Source organism: Ursus americanus, chromosome 36 (assembly GCF_024610735.1).
Source record: "Ursus americanus isolate L20-20 chromosome 36, mUrsAme1.1.p, whole genome shotgun sequence".
Classification (NCBI taxonomy): Eukaryota; Metazoa; Chordata; class Mammalia; order Carnivora; family Ursidae; genus Ursus; species Ursus americanus.
Window position 1 is genome coordinate 18,726,508 of NC_142162.1, and position 20,236 is coordinate 18,746,743.

Here is a 20,236-nt window from a genome sequence, read left to right on the forward strand (position 1 = left end):
TCCGTTAAGTGTCCGACTCTTGATTTCGGCTGGGGTCGTGATTTCAGGGCTGTAAGATCGAGCCCCATGTTGGACTCTGCGCTCAGTTTGAAGTCTGCTTGAGATTCTTCCTCTCCCTCTGCCCCTCCTGCCACTTGTTCATGCTCTCTCTTTCTCAAAGAAATAAAATAAATCTTTAAAAAATAAATAAATAAATAGGAGAGCTCAAATTTGATTTTATTCTTAGGCATTGAAGTGAATTGTCTGTTATTTTGCCTTCTATGACCAGCACCATTTTCATTAATATTCGAGGTAGTTGGAGAAAGTTTCTGCATTTGTTCATGGATAACTTTGTTTGAATGTATATTCATTTGTCAGTAATTACTATGTTTTCCCAAATGACATCTCTTATGTACCAGCCCCATGATTTGGAGCATATATTTATACATTCTTACTATTTTAAAACTTTTTAACTTTTTTGGGTTGTGTGGGGCTTTTTGCATGAATAAAAGTAACCTTAACTTCAAAAGCACTGGTTCTCAAACTTTAGAACGCATCATAATCACTTGGGAGCCTTATTAAAGCGTCCAAGTTTCTTATTAAGTCTAGGGTGGGTCTGAGAATTAGCATTTCTAAGAAGTTCCAGGTGATCTTTAGTTCCAGGGACTAAACTTCAATCAACAGTTATCTTATAACAGTAATATTCATGAGGTCATGGGTTTTATGTGCTAGTTTGATTTTTCCCCCAACATACATTAAAATAAATATTCAACTGTTAAAGTTCAGCTGTCTGTTACAAAAAGAAAGAAAGAAAGAAAGAAAGAAAGAAAGAAAGAAAGAAAGAAAGAAAGAAAGAAAGAAAGAAAGAAAGAAAGAAAGAAAGGACCATACTGGTGTGTGTGCAAAACTTTGGGCACACGGACTGAATATTCTCCAAGTATAATTCAGAGGAAGCACCCTTGGCCTTTAAGATTGAAGGTATGTGCTTAAACCTGTGTGTAGCAACGTGAGGCAATGAGTAAAGCCAATGAAAGGCAAAGGCAGTGCAAATTAGAATCTGTGAGCAGGAGGAGAGCCATGGTTCTCATCCATTAGGGAAATAGGAATTCTCTAATTCCCCATCTGTGTGCATAATCCATTTCTGCCAGTGGGGTGAGTGTGTGAGTGTGTGTGTGTGTGTGTGTGTAGGGGAAGGGAGGGACTTGGATATGTGTGAGAGAGTATAAATGAAAACCAGACACGACCACAAACTGGTGACTGTAGTTCTGGAAGTCCCCATCGAGAAAATAGATGAATCATAGTCACATAACTTGATGGGACCAGCCATTGTAACTCACACTGTTCATGTTAACCCCAGGCTCATGGAACCCCCCTGGGATTAATAATACCCCAGACCCCTTTTAAAGAGTTATGGAAAGGATTTACTGAGTTTACTAATGGTTCGAGTGATTGGGTGAAGCCAGCAACCTTGAAGTGCTTAGGAACTTTGAGTGTGGATTATACCTGTAGCTTACTCAACCATAAGAACAGCAGTAGCGAACAACAAACCCTACAGGGTAAAAATCACAGGTTCTTTGGGCCTGAGTGAATTTGTTGGCACTTACTAGCATGTGTTTTGGGGCAAGTTGTTCAACCTGTGTACCTTGGTTTCCTTATCTGTAAAGTGGATGTTGGGATGACGCAGAATCCACCTTGTAAGTTGATGTGAGGATGGCAAATATTAATCTTCGTAGGGTGCTGAGAACAGTTCCTGAGAAAGAGCACTCAGTGTTACCTGTATCCGTATATAATTAGGAGAAACTCAGTGCGAACTGTAGCTCCGGTTACTACATGGCTCCCCATGTTAGTAAGACCACCTTCAGCTTTGCTCTTGGTGAATGGGAAGACACAGGCTCTAATGATACCTGGCAGAAACGCCCTTTTGTTGTGAGCTGATTAAAAAAAAAAAAGTTATGCTACAAAAGGGATATGTACCAATTAGATTAAGTACTTGACTAGAAAGAGTTTTATTTTGAGGAAGGGAAGTCCTTACATATTTTTCCCCAAAATGTTGAATCCTGCTGGTCAGTATACTTTTCCTATTTCTGTCTTTTCATATAATATGTTATTTTCTTTTTTTTTTTTTAAGATTTTTTATTTATTTATTTATTCGACAGAGATAGAGGCAGCCAGCGAGAGAGGGAACACAGGCAGGGGGAGTGGGAGAGGAAGAAGCAGGCTCATAGCGGAGGAGCCTGATGTGGGGCTCGATCCCACAACGCCGGGATCACAGCCTGAGCCAAAGGCAGACGCTTAACCGCTGTGCCACCCAGGCGCCCCAATATGTTATTTTCTTAAAAGGTATTCTCGAAGTTTCTTTTCTGGGGGCTAGATTAATTGAATTTCTTTGTTAATTTCCTTTGGGGCTAATGTAGCTTCAAAGTGGTCTGCCCTTTTCACGCCCTGATACTCAAAATCTTGATTTCTCCCTTTCATGCATTATTGCCAAAGCTACTGAATACCAGGGTGAAATTCTTTTTTTAACAAACGAAAACATCCTTAGTGTTGAGACCTCTGCCTCACCACTCGCACCTTCAAGAGACAGGGGCTCTCCTCTTGCATTTGCAAACTTAGAAAACGTGAAGGGAGGGGACTGCCACTAACAAGACCTATTTGGAAACCACCAACCTAGCTTAGAGTCACTATTCTGTAACCTTTATATTCTCTTAGCATTCTCTGTGAACCATGGCATGAGTGTTCCACCAGGGAAGGCACGAACTCTTCTCCCTTCTACATGTTTCCCGCAGATTCCATCTTGTCATCCTTCTCAGTTGTGGGGGTGTGTCCTTTGTTACACTGGGACCATGGGCAAAACTATTTGAAGAAGAGATGAATCATGACGTGCTGGGTGTTAGCTTTGCAATGGTCTCCTTCATCAATCTGTAAATTAGTCATAACTCTATCTGTCACACCCTTACAGGTACAGTTTACACAAAATGAATCATTTCAAAATTTATTCTACGTGTAATTTCTATTTAGAATGTAGATGTTATTTCCAAGGAGTATCAGTTTTGTAAGAAGTTTGGGTTAGCTACAATTTGCCTGCTTTGTAAAGGCCTGTATTGATATTTTTTTTTTTAAAGATTTTATTTATTTATTTGACAGAGAGAGACAGCTAGTGAGAGAGGGAACACAAGCAGGGGGAGTGGGAGAGAAGAAGCAGGCTCACAGCAGAGGAGCCTGATGTGGGGCTCGATCCCAGAACTCCGGGATCACGCCCTGAGCCGAAGGCAGATGCTTAACCGCTGTGCCACCCAGGCGCCCCTGATATTTTTTTTTTTATTAAGATTTTATTTATTTGTCAGAGAGAGAGGGAAAGAACACAAGCAGGGGGAGCAGCAGGCGAGGGAGAGGGAGAAGCAGGCTCCCAGCTGAGCAGGGAGCCCAATGTGGGGCTCGATCCCAGGAACCTGGGATCATGACCTGAGCCAAAGGGAGATGTTTAACCAACTAGGCCACCCAGGCGCCCCTGGAATTGATTTTTGATTATTCTTTTTTTCCTTACATTTCAATGTCAGGTATACATAAAGAGAATGACATAAAACACATAGAAGTTAAAGAATAATTTTTCATTGAACACTCATATGATGCCACCTTGCTCAATCATAACCCAATGCAATTTGTCTCCTCCTGGATCCCACCATTATCCTCACTTTTGTTACTATTTGCTTTCCTTTTATCATTGTTTTCCTTTATGTGTAGCCAGGATAAGGATTGCTGGGTAGGGAGGTATGAGTAGCTTCAACTTTTACCAGAAAATGCAAACACTTTTCATAGTGATTGTGCCAGTTTGCACTCCTGCCATAATTATGTGAGCATTCCAGTGTTCCACACCTTCACCAGCACTCAGTTTTGTCACACTTTCAATATTCCTGATTACTAATGAGAATGAGCACCTTTGAATATAATTGTTACTTGTATGTTGTCTTTTTAGAGTGCCTATTAACATTTTTTTTACCCATTTTTCATTTTCTGTGGTTTTATAGGAAATACACGCACATGTGCGCACACACATGATCTTTGATTATTTGAGTATATTTTCACAATCTGCGGCCTTGTCTTTTCCCTCTTTTTATGGCATATTTTGTTGAAAAGAAGTTCTTTATCTTAATGTAGTCGAATTTTTTGGTTTTCTTTGCTTTATATGTAATGCTTTTTAAATCTTGTTGAGTTTTTTCTTAATCTGAAATTATAAAAATATTATGCTGTCTTATTAAACATTTGTAGTTTTGCTCTTTACAATTTAGCTTTTAATACACTTAAAATAAGTTATTATTTGGTATAAAGTTGCGATCCGGTTTTCGTTTTTCCATATGCATATCCACATTTCCCCATCAATAATTATTAGAAAAACCATTCTTAGTATAAACAAAGATCTCCCATGATACTTCTGTCCTATAAATTGACCATGAGTTCACCGTGTCTTTCTGGGCCTTTTATTCTATTATCTGTTTTCCCTCTTTCAGCACTATGCTGTTTTAATTATGTTGTGATCATTAAAAATAATTCTTATTAAATGGTAAGGCAAGTTGTCTTTATATTTTCAAGTTTCTTGGCTCTTATTGGCTTTTTGCACATCTGTGCTTCAATATACATTTTAGAATGAACTCCTTATTCAAAAAAAAACCCCAAACCCTTAGAAATGTTTAACAGGATTGCACTGAATCAATACATCAACTTGGGAAAATTAACATCTCCTCAGTATTAAGTCTTATCAAAAACATGGCTTACTCTCTGTCTCTTTCTTGGTAATACATTTCAACATAATGTTTCTGTTTTCTCATGAGGTCTTAAACATTTATGAGGTTTTGGGGCATCTGGATGGCGCAATCGTTAAGCATCTGCCTTCAGCTCAGGGCGTGATCCTGGCGTTCTGGGATCGAGCCCCACATCTTGTTCCTCCACTGAGAGCCTGCTTCTTCCTCTCCCACTCCCCCTGCTTGTGTTCCCTCTCTCGCTGGCTGTCTCTCTCTGTGTCAAATAAATAAATAAATTAAAAAATCTTTTAAAAAAAAGTTATGAGGTTTTTCTAAGTACTTTGTGTTTTTAGGGGTACTGTGAATGTTAAGTTTTCTTTTTGAAACTGTTGCTGGTATCAGAATTTTTGTATACTGATTTTGTATCCAGCACCTTTACTGAACTCATATATTCCAATATGTTATCTGCAGGCAGTCTTTTGGATTTTTCTACATACATGCTCATAGTGAATAATAGCTTAATTTTTTCCTTTATTTTTATATATAAAGGTGTGTGTGCACCCATGTTTTCTTTTTTCTTACCTTACTGCATCCTCTAGTACCCTTAGGAAAATAATGACTAGAAATAGTAGTAACAGGTGTTCTTGAGTTAGGCTGAGTCTCTTAGGGAAAACATTTAAAAGTAAAATATTTGATGTAGATTTTTAAAAAATTAACGTACTATAAAATTGACTTTCTTTTTGGTGCATAGTTCCATGAGTTTTAACTCATATGCAAATTCATGTAACCTCCACAGTAATCAGGATAGAGAAAGGTTACATCACCCCCAAAATTCCTTTGTGTGCTACCCCCTTGTAGTCAAATCTAACCCCCCCACAACCTCCGGCCACTGCTGCTCTGATCTGTTTTTATCCCTATGGTTTTTATCTTTTCCAGAATGTCATATAAATGGAATTAAACAATAATTAGATTTCTGAGACTTTTTCACTCTGCTCAATGTCTTTGAGATTGATTTATGTTGATGTATGTATCAATAGTAATTTCTGAGTATTTCCGAGTAGTATTCCATCCTATAGATATACCACAATTTGTTTATACATTCACTCTTGAATTATGTATGTTTTCCAGCTCTGCAATTTCTTAAGAAAGCTGCTTAACTTCTTAATGCACCGACTTCTTCATCATTAATGAGGATAATGTACCTACATGATAGGGTTATTGTGGGAGGAAAAAGGAGTCAATATATATGGAGTACTTAAATAATGCCTGATATATAGTAAATGCTCAACAAATACAATTTATATCATTGTCTCCAATATCAGTAAAGATTTTAAGGTAGAAAATAACTTGACAAGTTCAAGGAATAGCAAGAAAGCCAGAGTGCCTAGTCTGTAGTGAACAAGGCAAAGACAGGGAGAGGTATGTAGAAGCCAGGTTGTGAAGGCTGTTATGGGCTGCAGGAACAAGTTGGGATTTCACTCTAAGTGCATTGGAAAGCCCGGGATGAGACATAATCTGGTTCATGCCTTTACTAGATTATTCAAACTGCTGTGAGAAGAATGGGTATGGGGGTGGTGGTAAGAGTCAAAGCCGGTGACCTTTCTAGGTTATTGTAGAGGTCCAGGAGAAGAGTGTGGTGGTTTGGACCATAGTGGCGGCCGGTGAGTATGGGGATGGTGAGCAGTGGTTTGATTCAAGGTATGGTTTGGATGTACAATGCACGGGACTTGCTGACAGGTTCACAGCTTAGTGTGACATTCCCCATAAGAACAACAGTGTGACCACTTATAATGACAGCACCACTCCTGCCCTGTTGCAGCTTTACCAAAGCTTTCCCTCATCTATTTCTGAATTGACTCCTGAGTTTTCGTGCCTGATTTCTGAAATCCGCTTGAAGCAATAGTCTATCCTTTCATATATTTTTTAAATGGCATCTCCTTCTTTAGTACTCACACTCACAATCCCAAACACATTGTTAAGAAAACAACTTATCCCACAAAAATGTTTTCCCATAGCATTTTGCTTTGTGGTCCTCCAGTCTGTGTAGTTCTGTAAAGCCCACATACTTAGTTGTCCTGCTGGAAGTAGAGTTGTCTGAGCTGCTTCATGCTTAGCCAGCGGGCTGGTCGTTTTCGTCGTTGGCTGGAGTTCTTGTGTACTCTTGGGACTTTTTGTTGGAATAAACATTATTAGACCCAGGCTAAAATTGGATCAGAAATTTATTTTTGTCCTCCTTTCAACCTCAACTCACCCTAGATTATCTCATCCAAATGACAAATGGTCTTGACTTTCTCAAGTGATCTCAAGATTAAAATCGGCCCTGGGTGCTTGCTTAGCCTTGCATTCAAATGGAGATTTTTTTTTTAGGCAGTTAAAAATAAAGTTCTCTGATCTTTATTATATATATATTACATATAATATATATATATACAAAGTTTTATTTCCTGTGTGTCTGCTCTTAACACATCTGTATTTGTTCTCAGTGCTGCCTGAGTTTCCAACTCCTCCTTAAAGACAAACACCTGACCCTGTCTTTATCTGGAACACTCATCATGCTTTTTTTTTTTTTTTAACCCTATCCTATCTGCTTAATCTGGGGCCTCTCATAATTCAGTGTTTGCCAAATGGAAGGAAATTTCCCTTCTATCCTGAGCTACTTGTCCTGTCTTGTCCCAATTTTCAACATCTCTTGTCAGGTCAATGTCAAACCTCGTCATTTATTGATTTAGTTTACTTGTAGGAGGGACTCCGACACCTTGGAGATGCTCACTTGAATTTTGTGCATAATTTTGTGCTTCTTTGTAATTGGCTTCTTTTGTGATCTTGCAGAATACCAAGCTGCTATTTTACACTTGAAGAGGGAACACAAAGAAGAAATTGAAAACCTACAGGTATATCTCTTTGATTCTACCAAACCGGTTATATGAGACTGCTACTTCGTTTTCTCCTGTGCCGAAGTAAATATTCCCCCTTTGTTGCCATAGTTACTTAGCATCTGTGGCTGATACCTGCCAGTGGGCACTGCATTTATCCTGGGGAGGGAAGACCTGAGCTCCATTTTTAATATAATTCAATTCCTATTTTTAAGAAATGCAAGTGCATTTGACTGGGAAAACGATAACCTTGGAGAAAATATTGGTTTTATTTGAAAAGCAGGAAACAAGATAGAGCATTTAGATTTTTATTCTTTGTAAGAAGTCTTTAAAAACCTATTTTTCCTATGCACACTGTAAACTATTTCGTTTGGCTTACTCCCATTCATTCATTTGTATCCATCCATCTTGGGACATCCCCACAATACGATGTCATACAGATCAAGGCACTTAGGGAAGTGGCCCTAGTAGGAGCCAGAGTTGTACTGAGCCATCCATTCTCTATCCCCAAGGAATGCTTGGAAATTGCTGACTTGATCCCAGAAAGACTAAGGGCTTATTTACTTCCTCCCACTATCTAATTGTCGTTCCCTTAATGTTTGGTCTTTGCTTGCAGTGCCTGTGACAGGAAGTTGTAGAGTTTTAATTTCAAATAACTAAATATTGAATCAGACACTGATTCTAGTTTACTGATGGCTGGGTTGACCCATACCTTAAAGGACAATAGCAAAATTAAAATAAAACTTGGTGTTTTTTCAGTGCTAACTCATCACTTGCTAATTTAATGAATTTGTGGATCAAATATTCTTCTTTCCAATAAGTGATAATGTGCTTTTTAAAATAATTGAGACACTGTATTGGATTATAGGATTATTTGCCATTACATATAGCAAAAAAGATTATTAAATAGATCAGGTGGCGTATAAATTCAGCTTGTTTTCAGCAATTTGGAAAGGGGAATGAGTCCATTTCTCAAAGAAACAAACAAATAAACAAAAAATGGAAAAGTATCTCTGTCTCCTAGAGGGGAAAAGAGAGGTGGAGGCCTTTAGCTCTTTTGTTGCAAAATGCTCTACAGAGACCTCTCTTCTTCTTTGTTCTGGCGTGCAAAAGATTCTTAGCTGTCTCAGAGGAAGTGAAATAGGGACTAATTTAAGAAACAGATTGCTAAAGAGGGTAGGCACAGAAGTGATTCTGTGAGCAGAAGTTTTGTGTTAAGAGCTCAGTTGTAAGTTAACATTGGCTTCCCCAGGTTTTAGACCAGCCCCGTGAGGGCTTTGATAGCTAAATAATATCCACAGTAACAGCAGGCTCTTACTGTTTCCGAGTTCTTACTCTGTGCTTGCGTTGTTCTAAGTATGTTACGTATGTTATCTTGTGTCCTCTCCACAAAAGTCCTATGATCTTATATCTCGAACTAAGGAGAGGTTGGAGAAGGAAAAGAGAAGAGTAAATGGAAGGGGGAAAAGTATATTGCGACCGTGATCCCCAGTTAAAATAAAATCAAGATATGATTGACAATAGTAAAGGCAAAAAAATGTTCCTAATTGTATCTTAAGTTTTCTTTGTGAAAGAATTATCCGTTCTTTGGAAGCTTTTAGTGAACTTAAGTTCTTTTTGCACTGTATTTATGATTCATACAAAATTGCTGAAACCCTGTGGCCATGACACACTACTGCCATCAGGATGCAGGCGGTGTATCCCATCTATACACTTACCTGTAGTTTGGAACTATTTCCAGCAATCACAGCCTGAGAACCTTCAATAGGAAACTGGTAGCTCTTATCCCTGATCCAAGCTAGCGAAATGTTTTTGGGCAAACACAGCATTTTAAAGATTGAATTAGGAATTCATATTTTTAAAAAATGGGGGAGTTTCTAGCTGTTCCTAAAAAAAAATTAGAAAATCTGGCAACAGTGGGCTTATTTTCCTGTCTGACTTCAACCAGCTGGGATTGAGTGAGTAGGTATCTACTTCAACTGGGATATGTGTTCTCCAGTTTGCCACTGTCCCCACTCTGGGCCATTTCCGCTACCTGGCCCCTTTCTGCTTTAATTAACCCCCATTCTCTGGGAGTTGAAGAAAACTAGACTGGCAGCAATACCAACCAGTCAGAACAGATGCAGTTCATAAAACAGACGGTGACCCAGCCTGGCCGTGCTTGAGTGTGCTCACTGAGCACCATCTCCACTCATTATTCCACAAAGAAACAGCCACCTCTGTTGTCACAGGACTAGTAGAGGACAATGCGTGACAGAGCTGTTACTTTGATGTTCATTTCCTTATATGTGATTTCGATCAGCAGCTCTCGTCCGTTAGATTTCCTTTCTCCACCTGCATGTCCTAGAGAAGTCAGGTGTGTTTCAGGACTTCTTCAGCGTGCCCTTCTAGGATAAAAAGGATTTCATGCTTAACATACACAGGACAAGTGATTCATTCTGTCACTATATACAGGAATTGACATGTATCACCATTAGTTTTTTTAGTTTGTTTTCACAGACTTTAAAGAAGTGGCATGATTTAATAAACAGAACCTAAAATCAGCTGCCTCTTTTTTTTTTTTTTTTAAGATTTATTTATTTATTTGAGAGAGAATGAGGGCGAGCCTGAACAGGAGAGCCAGAGGCAGAGGGAGAGGGAGAGAGAATCTCAGGCAGACTCCATGCTCAGCATGGAGCCCGACATGGGGCTCAACCCCAATAACACTGAGATCAGGACTTGAGCCAAAACCAAGAATTGGTTGCTCAACCAACTGCACCACCCAGGCACCCCAGCTGTCTATTGTTTTGGGTATAGATTTGTAAAGAAGTCACTTAATTCTTCAGTACCCCCACCAGGCAAATGGAAACCTTACCACCTAAAGTGATTTGAAGTTGACCTTTCTAGTCCAGAGCCCCAAGGCTCGTAAGTGGGGGGAGTCTCAAGTTTGTAACCTGAGGCATGCTCTGCAGTCAGTACGGATGGAGTGCTGCAGTATAGAACGGCCCCAGAGCTTAGTCCTAGGACCGGCTTTTCAAAATGTGTAGCAGCTCACATGCGTACTCCCCTTAGAGTCAACAGTAGAGATTTATTGATGCTTTGAATGAAATCCATTCCTAGCATCTGTGTAGACACCTTCTACATAAACTGAGAGCATTGGGCTGACTCAGATCTCCCGGAGGAGAGTAGTAGGAGATCAACATTTTTTATGACTTCACTATTTTATGTCGCTTATAATGTAACCACAGCAAATTCTGTCCAAGTGTGCGCTTCATTTAGCAAACTCTACTTTGAGGGTTTATGATCACTTTGTGACACTTGGCATCATCTGGTTCATTTTTCATTTTTGGATAGTTTGGTGTGACTGACTTCATGTTTGAAAAGACAGCACCTTACCTTTACGGGTTTTCAGTTATCTGAGAAATTTTTGCTGGGGCTTGCCATTGCCTAAGTTTGTGACTATAGGGTAGAAATGTATTTCAGACCTGCCCTTTTAAAGCACGTGATAAAGCTAATTCTCCCATGGTACAAATAAGGAATGCTCTGAGATTCCTAGGATCAAGGTTTTTTTCGAATACTGTTCTACGTTGATTCATATAATCTGATCTCAATGTATAATCGACTTCCTTAAGTTCAAGTTAAGTTCTTCTTCCGGTTTCGTTCCTCTTATCATACTGTCAAAGTCCTGTTTATGAATATGCTGATTGTAGGCACCTTGGAGAGAGCAATGATTTTTTTTTCCCTCTCTGTCTTTGAAAGTACCTAGTGAAGTGCTTGGCCACATAGAATGATGCACAAACATTTCTTACATAACCACCTATGATTGAACAATAGTACCTAAATTTAATCAAATCCCAACTATGTGCTGACCTTTGTTCTGGGTATTTAACATTAGTATTATAAAGCATAACTGTAGAAATATAAGCTAAGTAATAGATTTGTCACCATTTTACAGGTGATAAAACATGAGGTTCCCAGAGACTGTGACATGGTCAGAAGTCCGGGACTAGTCAGTGGGAGAACCTGAAGTTGAATCCACCTAGCCCTGTCTGACTTTGAAACCGATACCCTTTACGTTAACTGGTGCAGCATTACTGGAAAGAATGTTGGATCCTGAATCAGAAGGTCTAGATTGTGGTCTTAGGTTTGGGGCGATGAACAGTGTGAGTGCTTTCAGCTCTGTTTCCTAATATCCAAAATGAGGGACTGGGCCATGTAATCTCTAACATTGCCTTTAAATTTTATTATTGGCCTCACCATACTTGAAAAAAAAAAGTTCAGTTTATCCATCACGTTGTCCTCTCAGACTTGGGGTTATCTAACTCAGAATCTCTAAATCCCCATTATTTACACATGCCCTTCTGTTCTTTTAGTTTCTTTTGGAGGCTCCCCTCTCTAACATGGGCTCTCTTGTCCACCCTGCTTGTCTCTGTGGGGCAGTGTGTTTGTGTGTCAGTGATACTCTGCACACGAGGTTCCTAGTGCTTTTTCAGATGCCTGACTCAGTGAAGTCTGCAGCTCCTGGAATGATAAATGTTAACTTCTACAGGAGGGCCAGCTCTTCTTTATGACAGGAGGGGAGCACAAGCATGGGATGGCTAGGGCTTCTTTGGCTCTCTGCTTCTGCAATTTTGAAAGTCAGGGCGAGTGGGGGGAAATGGATGCCTCTGTCTGGCTTTTGAGGAGCTCTGGATGATTTAAGAATGTTGTCTTTGACCAGCATTTTAAGCAGTTTGGAAGTAGGTGCCATGGAAATGACAGATTGTTTTATCTCTTTTTAACTAATGTTCTTCGTGTTGTAGGGCAGAAGAAAGAACTAGCCAACAGTGACATTTCCTTTACGGGAACCTTTCTCATTTACCCCATTCATCACGTGCCTAGCCCATAACTGAGGGGAAACTTGACTGAGTGATGGCCTCTGGCAGGCCCCTGCTCATTGTGCAATGTAGTCACATTTCCAATATGGTAACTCCCACTGTGAAATGATCCAGGGGCAGAGGCCAAACTAGAAATTGACTTACATTGTACCTCGTTGTCCCCAAGAGAACCAAATGGTATGTTGGCCTCCGTTAAATGAAACTTGTAGACTTCCTTTTCTCTCTCCAACCCACCCCACAGGTCCATTTCTAATAGTTTACACATGCTGTCGACACGACAGTGATTACAGACTACACTGGAGCTGATACAGCTAAACTTATAAAGATACATAAATCCTGAGCCATTTCCGTTTGTTACGTTCTTTGTTATCAACACAGTACATTTAAATCTATTAGTTCCTTGAGAATACTGTGAGGGAAAGAAAGTCATTTGTAGAGAGATAAACAAAACCTTCACAATTAGGAAATATGAGGATTTCACTAAACCCTCATGGTATTCCCCTAAGTGCTGATATTAGTGTAATTCATTACTGAGATGTCAAAAAAGAAGACAAAATTTAAAATGTTGAGAAATATTTAATTCGTTGTTTCATTGTGGGTATAGAATACAATGGTAGGCGCTTAGTAGATGTGCTGGCTTACGGGGCTGAGATGCCCCGCAGGCTCTAGCTCCCTGGAAGCCCACAGATAGCGCATCTGTGTTCATCAGGGATATTGGCCAGTCGTTCTCGTTTTTAGTGGTGTCTTCATCTGGTTTTGGTATCAGGGTACTTCTGGCTCATAAGATGAATTTGGAAGTTTTCCTTCCTTTTCTATTTTTGTAATAGTTTGAGAAGAATAGGTATTAACTCTTCTTTAAGTGCTTGGTAGATTTCACCTGCAAAGCCACATCTGGTCCTGGGCTCTTGTTTGTTGGGAATTTTTTGATTACTGATTCAATGTCTTTGCTAGTTATTGGTCTGTTCAAATTTTCTGTTTCTTCCTGGTTCAGTTTTGGGAGGTTATATGTTTCCAGGAATTTATCCATTTCTTCTAGGTTGTCCAATTTGTTGGAGTATAGTTTTTTGTAATAGTCTCATAATTGTTTGTATTTCTGTGGTGTTGGTAGTTATTTTTCCTCTCTCATATGTGATTTTATTCATTTGAGTCCTTTCTCTTTTTTCTTTATAAGTCTGGCTAGAAGTTTATCAATTTTATTGATTTTTTTTCCCCCAAAGAGCCAGCCTCTGGTTTCATTGATCTGTTCTATTGTTTTTTCAGTCACTATATCATTTATCTGTGCTAATCTTTATTATTTCCTTCCTTTCACTGGCTTTAGCTTTTGCTTGTTGTTCTTTTTTCAGCTCCTTTAGGTGTAAGATTAGATTGTTTGAGATTTTTCTTGTTTCTTGAGGTAGGCTTGTATTGCTATAAACTTCCCCCTTTGAACTGCTTTTGCTGCATCTCAGAGGTTTTAGACCATTGTGTTTTCATTTTCATTTGTTTTCATGTGCTTTTTGATTTCTTCTTTTATTTCCTGGTTGAGTCATTCATAGTTTAGCAGCATGTTATTTAACCTTTGTGACCCTCTGTGCAGATTTTTTTCTTGTGGTTGTCTTCTAGTTTCACAGCATTGTGGTCAGAAAAGATGCATGATGTGACTTTGATCTTCTTAACTTTGTTGAGTCCTGTTTTGTGGCCTAATATGCGTTCTATTCTGGAGAATATTCCATGTACACTTGTAAAGAGTATGTATTCTGATGTTTTAGAATGGAATATTCTTTTTTTTAAGATTTTTTATTTATTTATTCGACAGAGATAGAGACAGCCAGCAGTGAGAGAGGGAACACAAGCAGGGGGAGTGGGAGAGGAAGAAGCAGGCTCCCAGCGGAGAAGCCTGATGTGGGGCTCGATCCCAGAACACTGGGATCACGCCCTGAGCCGAAGGCAGACGCCTAATGACTGCGTCACCCAGGCGCCCCATAGAATGGAATATTCTGAATACATCTATTAAATCCATCTAGTCCAGTGTGTCATTCAAAGCCGTTGTTTTCTTGTTGATTTTCTGTTTAGATGATCTGTCCATTGATGTAAGTGGGGCTATAAAGTCCCCTATTATTATTGTATTATTATTGATTATTTGCTTTATGTTTGTTATTAACTGTTTTATATATTTGGGTGCTCCTATGTTGGGTGCATAAATATTAACAGTTGTTAGTATTGGATTGTCCCCCATATGATTACATAGTGCCCTTCTTTGTCTCTTATTACAGTCTTTGTTTTAAAGTCTGTTTTATCCAGGGGCACCTGGGTAGCTCAGTCAGTTAAGTGTCTGCCTTTGGTTCAGGTCACGATACCAGGGTCCTGGGATCGAGCCCCACGTCGGGCTCCTTGCTCAGCGGGGAGCCTGCTTCTCCCTCTCCCTATACCATTCCTCCCTGCTTGTGCTCTTTCTCTCTCTCTCTCAAATAAATAAATAAATAAATAAATCTTTTAAAAGATTTTATTTATTTGAGAAAGAGAGAGAGTGTATGAGCAGGGGGAGCAGCAGGCAGAGGGAGAAGCAGGCTCCCCACTGAGCAGGGAGGCCAATGCAGGACTCAATTCCAAGACTGCGGGATCATGACCTGAGCCAAAGGCAGACACTTAACTGACTGAACCACCCAGGTGTCCCATAAATAAAAAATCTTAAAAAAAAGAAAAGAAAAAGAAATATTCATTGTTATTGCTTTTGTGTTTCTTACCTCATACTGTCATTTTTGGTCTCTTCCACTCAGAGAGTCCCCTTTAATATTTCTTGCAGGGCTGGTTTAGTGGTCATGAACTCCTTTTGTTCTTGTTTGTCTAGGAAGCTCTTTAACTCTCTTTCTATTCTTAATGTTAGATAGAGTATTCTTGGCTACAGATTTTTCACAATCAGCACCTTGAATATATCATGCCACTCCCTTCTGATTTGTAAAATTTCTGCTAAAAAAAATCTCCTGCTTGCCTTATGGGGTTTCCCTTGCATGTTACTGTCTTCTTTGGTCTTAATGCTTTTTAAATTTTTTTTCTTTATCACTATATTTTGCCAATTTAATTACAATATGTCTTGGTCTGGATCTGCTTTTCTTGATTTTGTTGGGGGTTTTCTGTGTTTTCTGGATCTGGATGTTTTTTCCTTCCCCAGAGTAGGGAAGTTTTCAGCTATTATTTCTTCAAATAAGTTTTCTTCCCTCTTTTCTCTCTCTCTTTCTGGGACTGCTAAAATGCGAACGTTATTATGCTTGATGGAGCCACTGAGTTCCCTAAGTCTGTTCTCACTAGGCATAATTCTTTTTCTTTCTTTTGTTCAACTTGATTACTTTCCCTCATTCTTTCTTCTGGGTCATTAATTCGTTCCTCTGCTTCTTTCAGCCTGCCATTCATTCCATCAAGCATGTTTCTCATGTCATTTATTGAGCCCTTTTTCTCTGCTATGTTATTCCTTATCTCTGCTTTAAGGGTCTCACACATGTCTTCTGCTCTTTTCTCAAGTTCAGTGAGTATCCTAATGATCATTACTTTAAATACTCCATTAGGCATATTACTTATAGCTGTTTTGCTTAGATCTCTGGCTCTGGCCTTGTCCTGTTCTTTCATTTGGGATAAATTTCTCTGTCTTCTCATTTTGTCTAAGTCTCTGTGCCTGTTTCTGTGTGTCAGGAAAGTCAGCTATGTCTCCTGTTCTTGAGGGTAATAGCCTTATGAAGAAGAGGTCCTGCCATGTGGTGTCCCCTGTTCCCCAGGGCCTGGCACTTCCGGGAGTGTCTCCAATGTGTGCTCTGCTGTTGTGTCCTGGCTGCTCTATCCTTCAGGCCAGTCATCTGCAGAGGCTCTCTTTGCCTGTCGTGGGCACTGTTTGGTCCCTGATCTGAATGTCACATATTTTAACCAGGTGTGCTCTGGTCTGTTTGTGAAATGAGACCTGTCACCCCTGCTGCCAGAATCAAGGCTCTGTAAAACTTCCATACTGGGAGACACTGTAAAAGCAGGGATTGGGCCTGTCTCCTGGGGTATGGGACCCCTCTTGCTGGGACTGAGGCAATCATGACTGGGAGGGACAGTTTCACCAGAGTGCGGGGAATGGGGCTTGGTGTAAGCAAGTTAGGTAGCAAGTGTTGGGGCTGCACTGGTTCCCAGAGGTGGCCCTGTGCTTATGCTAAGGAATGGGGGAAGGAAATGACATCTGCCAGTTCCTTTGTTCCTGGAGGGGTCTTTCTGTGAATTCTGTCTCTCTGAGACATACTCCAAGATAGCAGTTAACCTCCCCACTGTGTGCCCAGACACTCTTCAGATCACTCTTTCCATGCTGTATGTCTGCGGGTTATTTTCTCCAAGAGCAGCCCCAATGCCTCTGGTTCTCCCAGAGCCAACCATGCTGACCTTTAAAATTCCAGTCTTTAAGTCCTCCTGGTTTTGAGAACTCATGAAATTTGGGCCCTTTCTCTTTCCAGCCCAGTTGCTATGGGGAATTGTCTTCTCTGTTTGCTCCCCTCTCTGCTAATCTGTCTCTTGCCCTTCTCCATGACCTCGGCTCCCTCCCCACGGCAGTGACCATGGTCTTTTTCTCTCTCAAGCCATGTCTCTGCACTTCGTGCTTTCTTTGATGCGTGGCCTCTTCTCTACCTTTAGTTGGGTAGTTTGCCAGTCTTCATGTTGATTTCTTGGGTAGTTAGGATGATTTGATAGTTATCTAGTTGCATTCCTGGGAGGAAGAGAGCCTAGGGTCTTCCTGCTTTGCAGTCATCTTCCCTTCCTCCTAAAAATCTGGACTCCTTTACTTGTTTACATTGATTGCCTGACTCTGCAGACATCAGTTGATGACCCTGGTGTGGGGCATAGAGAGCTGAGTAAGAATGTCCTCATCCTCTTTCTCCATGGTCTCTTGAATACCAAGAAAAAGTCTCTTGAGCTATTAGATCTTTGGGGACTTCTATATTTCTTCTCCTTTCCTTTTCCCTTCCTTCCTCATCCCCTTTCTTCCGGCCTCCTGCCTTTTCCTGAAAGGGCTATTGATGGAATAGAGAGGGCAGCAGTGTTGGAAGGCAAGCAAAAAATAAGCTCGTAGTGCAAAATATTGGGTATCTTCTAGGACATTTTAGGAAGGGATGGGAAGAAATTTTGTTTGATTGTAGAGTTTAAATGATGAGTACCCTTTGCTTTCTGACTTGATTGGCGATGGTTACCATCAGTTATTGAATATGAAGTACTAACTTTATGCCAGGCTTCATATACATAATTTCTAAGCAGTTGAGAGTCAGAAGAAGTAAGGTCCTGTCCTGAGTTTTCATGCTGGTTACTGTAATGGCAAGATTTACTAACGAGGTGCGTCTGATTTCCAAGTCTGCTCCTCTCCGCTGTCAACTTGTCAACTGATTTGATTCATTTTCTCTAGTAGAATGGTTTTCCTAATTTTCATTTTCCTTCTTCCCCTCATCCTGTGGCAGCAACTTCTGCAGATCACCCCTTATTCTTATCCCATACAGGCTCTTCATATATTCAAAAAAAACCAGGGGGACATTTTTGTGGCGTTGGGAAAGAGATAGAAGAAGAGCCCTCCTATCTCACTGGTTTCAGAAGTCACAAGCTGTTCTGCTGTTCTTCCCACCAAAGTATAGAAGAAAGGAGCAGGTAGATTACCCTCTTCAACTTCATTGCTCATAGCTGGTTCTGAGCCCAGTTTGAAGAAGAGACTATATTTCTCACCATACTCTTGCTAATTGTTTATATTCATCATAGAGATTTGAAACCTGAGTCTTTTTTTTTTAAATGTTTTTTTATTATATTATGTTAGTCACCATACAGTACATCCCCGGTTTCCGATGTAAAGTTCGATGATTCATTAGTTGTGTATAACACCCAGTGCACCATGCAATACGTGCCCTCCTTACTACCCATCACCAGTCTATCCCATTCCCCCACCCCTCTCCCCTCTGAGGCCCTCAGTTTGTTTCTCATAGTCCATAGTCTCTCATGCTTCATTCCCCCTTCTGATTACCCCCCTTTCTTTATCCCTTTCTTCTGCTACCGATCTTCCTAGTTCTTATGTTCCATAGATGAGAGAAATCATATGATAGTTCTTTCTCTGCTTGACTTATTTCACTTAGCATTATCTCCTCCAGTGCCGTCCATGTTGCAGCAAATGTTGAGAAATCGTTCTTTCTGATAGCTGAGTAATATTCCATTGTATATATCGACCACATCTTCTTAATCCAGTCATCTGTTGAAGGGCATCTTGGCTCCTTCCACAATTTAGCTATTGTGGACAATGCTGCTATGAACACTGGGGTGCATATGGCCCTTCTCTTCACTACGTTTGTATCTTTGGGTTAAATACCCAGTAGTGCAATGGCTGGGTCATAGGATAGCTCAATTTTTAACTTTTTAAGGGACCTCCACACTGTTTTGCAGAGTGGCTGTACCAACTTGCATTCCCACCAACAATGTAGGAGGGATCCCCTTTCTCCACATCCTCTCCAACAATTGTTGTTTCTTGCCTTGTCTATTTTCACCATTCTAACTGGCATAAGGTGGTATCTCAGTGTGGTTTTGATTTGAATTTCCCTGATGGCTAATGATTTTTTAAAAAGATTTTATTTATTTATTCGACAGAGATAGAGACAGCCAGCGAGAGAGGGAACACAAGCAGGGGGAGTGGGAGAGGAAGAAGCAGGCTCCTAGCGGAGGAGCCTGATGTGGGGCTCGATCCCATAACGCCAGGATCACGCCCTGAGCCCAAGGCAGATGCTTAACCGTTGTGCCACCCAGGCGCCCCCTGATGGCTAATGATTTTGAAAATTTTTTCATGTGTCTGTTAGCCATTTGTATGTCTTCATTGGAAAAGTGTCTGTTCATATCTTCTGCCCATTTTTTTATTTGTTTATTTGTTTCTCGTGTATTGAGTTTGAGAAGTTCTTTGTAGATCTTGGATACCAGTCTTTTATCTGTAGTGTCATTTGCAAATATATTCTCCCATTCTGTGGGCTGCCTCTTAGTTTTTTTTGACTGTTTCCTTGGCTGTGCAGAAGCTTTTTATCTTGATGAAGTCCCACAAGTTCATTTTATCTTTTGTTTCTCTTGCCTTTGGAGATGTGTCATGAAAAAGGTTGCTTTGGCCGATGTCGTAGAGGTTGCTGCCTATGTTCTCCTCTAGGATTTTGATGGATTCCTGTCTCACATCGAGGTCTTTCATCCATTTGGAGTTTATTTTTGTGTATGGTGTGAGAGAGTGGTCAAGTTTCATTCTTTTGCATGTAGCTGTCCAATTTTCCCAGCACCATTTATTGAAGAGACTGTCTTTTTTCCACCGGATGTTTTTTCCTGCTTTATCAAAGATTAGTTGCCCAAAGAGCCAAGGGTCCATTTCTGGGTTCTCTATTCTGTTCCATTGGTCTATGTGTCTGTTTTTGTGCCAGTACCATGCTGTCTTTGTGATCACAGCTTTGTAGTACAGCTCGAAATCCGGCATTGGGATGCCCTCAGCTTTGTTTTTCCTTTTCAACAGTTCCTTGGAGATTCGGGGCCTTTTCTGTTTCCATACAAATTTAAGGACTATTTGTTCCAGTTCTTTGAAAAATGTCCTCGGTATTTTGATCGGGATAGCATTGAAAGTGTAGATTGCTCTGGGTAGCATGGACATTTTAACTATGTTAATTCTTCCGATCCATGAGCATGGAATATTTTTCCATCTTTTTGTGTCTTCCTCAATGTCTTTCAAGAGTGATTTATAGTTTCTAGAATATAGATCCTTTACATCTCTGGTTAAGTTAATTCCAAGGTAACATATGGTTTT

The 20,236-nt window shown here is 40.1% G+C and overlaps 1 protein-coding gene across 2 annotated transcripts in view; it reads left to right on the plus strand.

The window, feature by feature from the left end:
• FMN1 (formin 1) overlaps positions 1 to 20,236 on the plus strand; it is a 403,510-nt gene that overhangs the window by 150,825 nt on the left and 232,449 nt on the right. For both annotated transcript variants that reach the window (XM_087859297.1, XM_045815793.2), the window contains one exon: positions 7,545 to 7,606. In XM_087859297.1, coding sequence (XP_087715423.1) covers positions 7,545 to 7,606 — 62 coding nt within the window. The remainder of the gene's footprint in view (positions 1 to 7,544; positions 7,607 to 20,236) is intronic.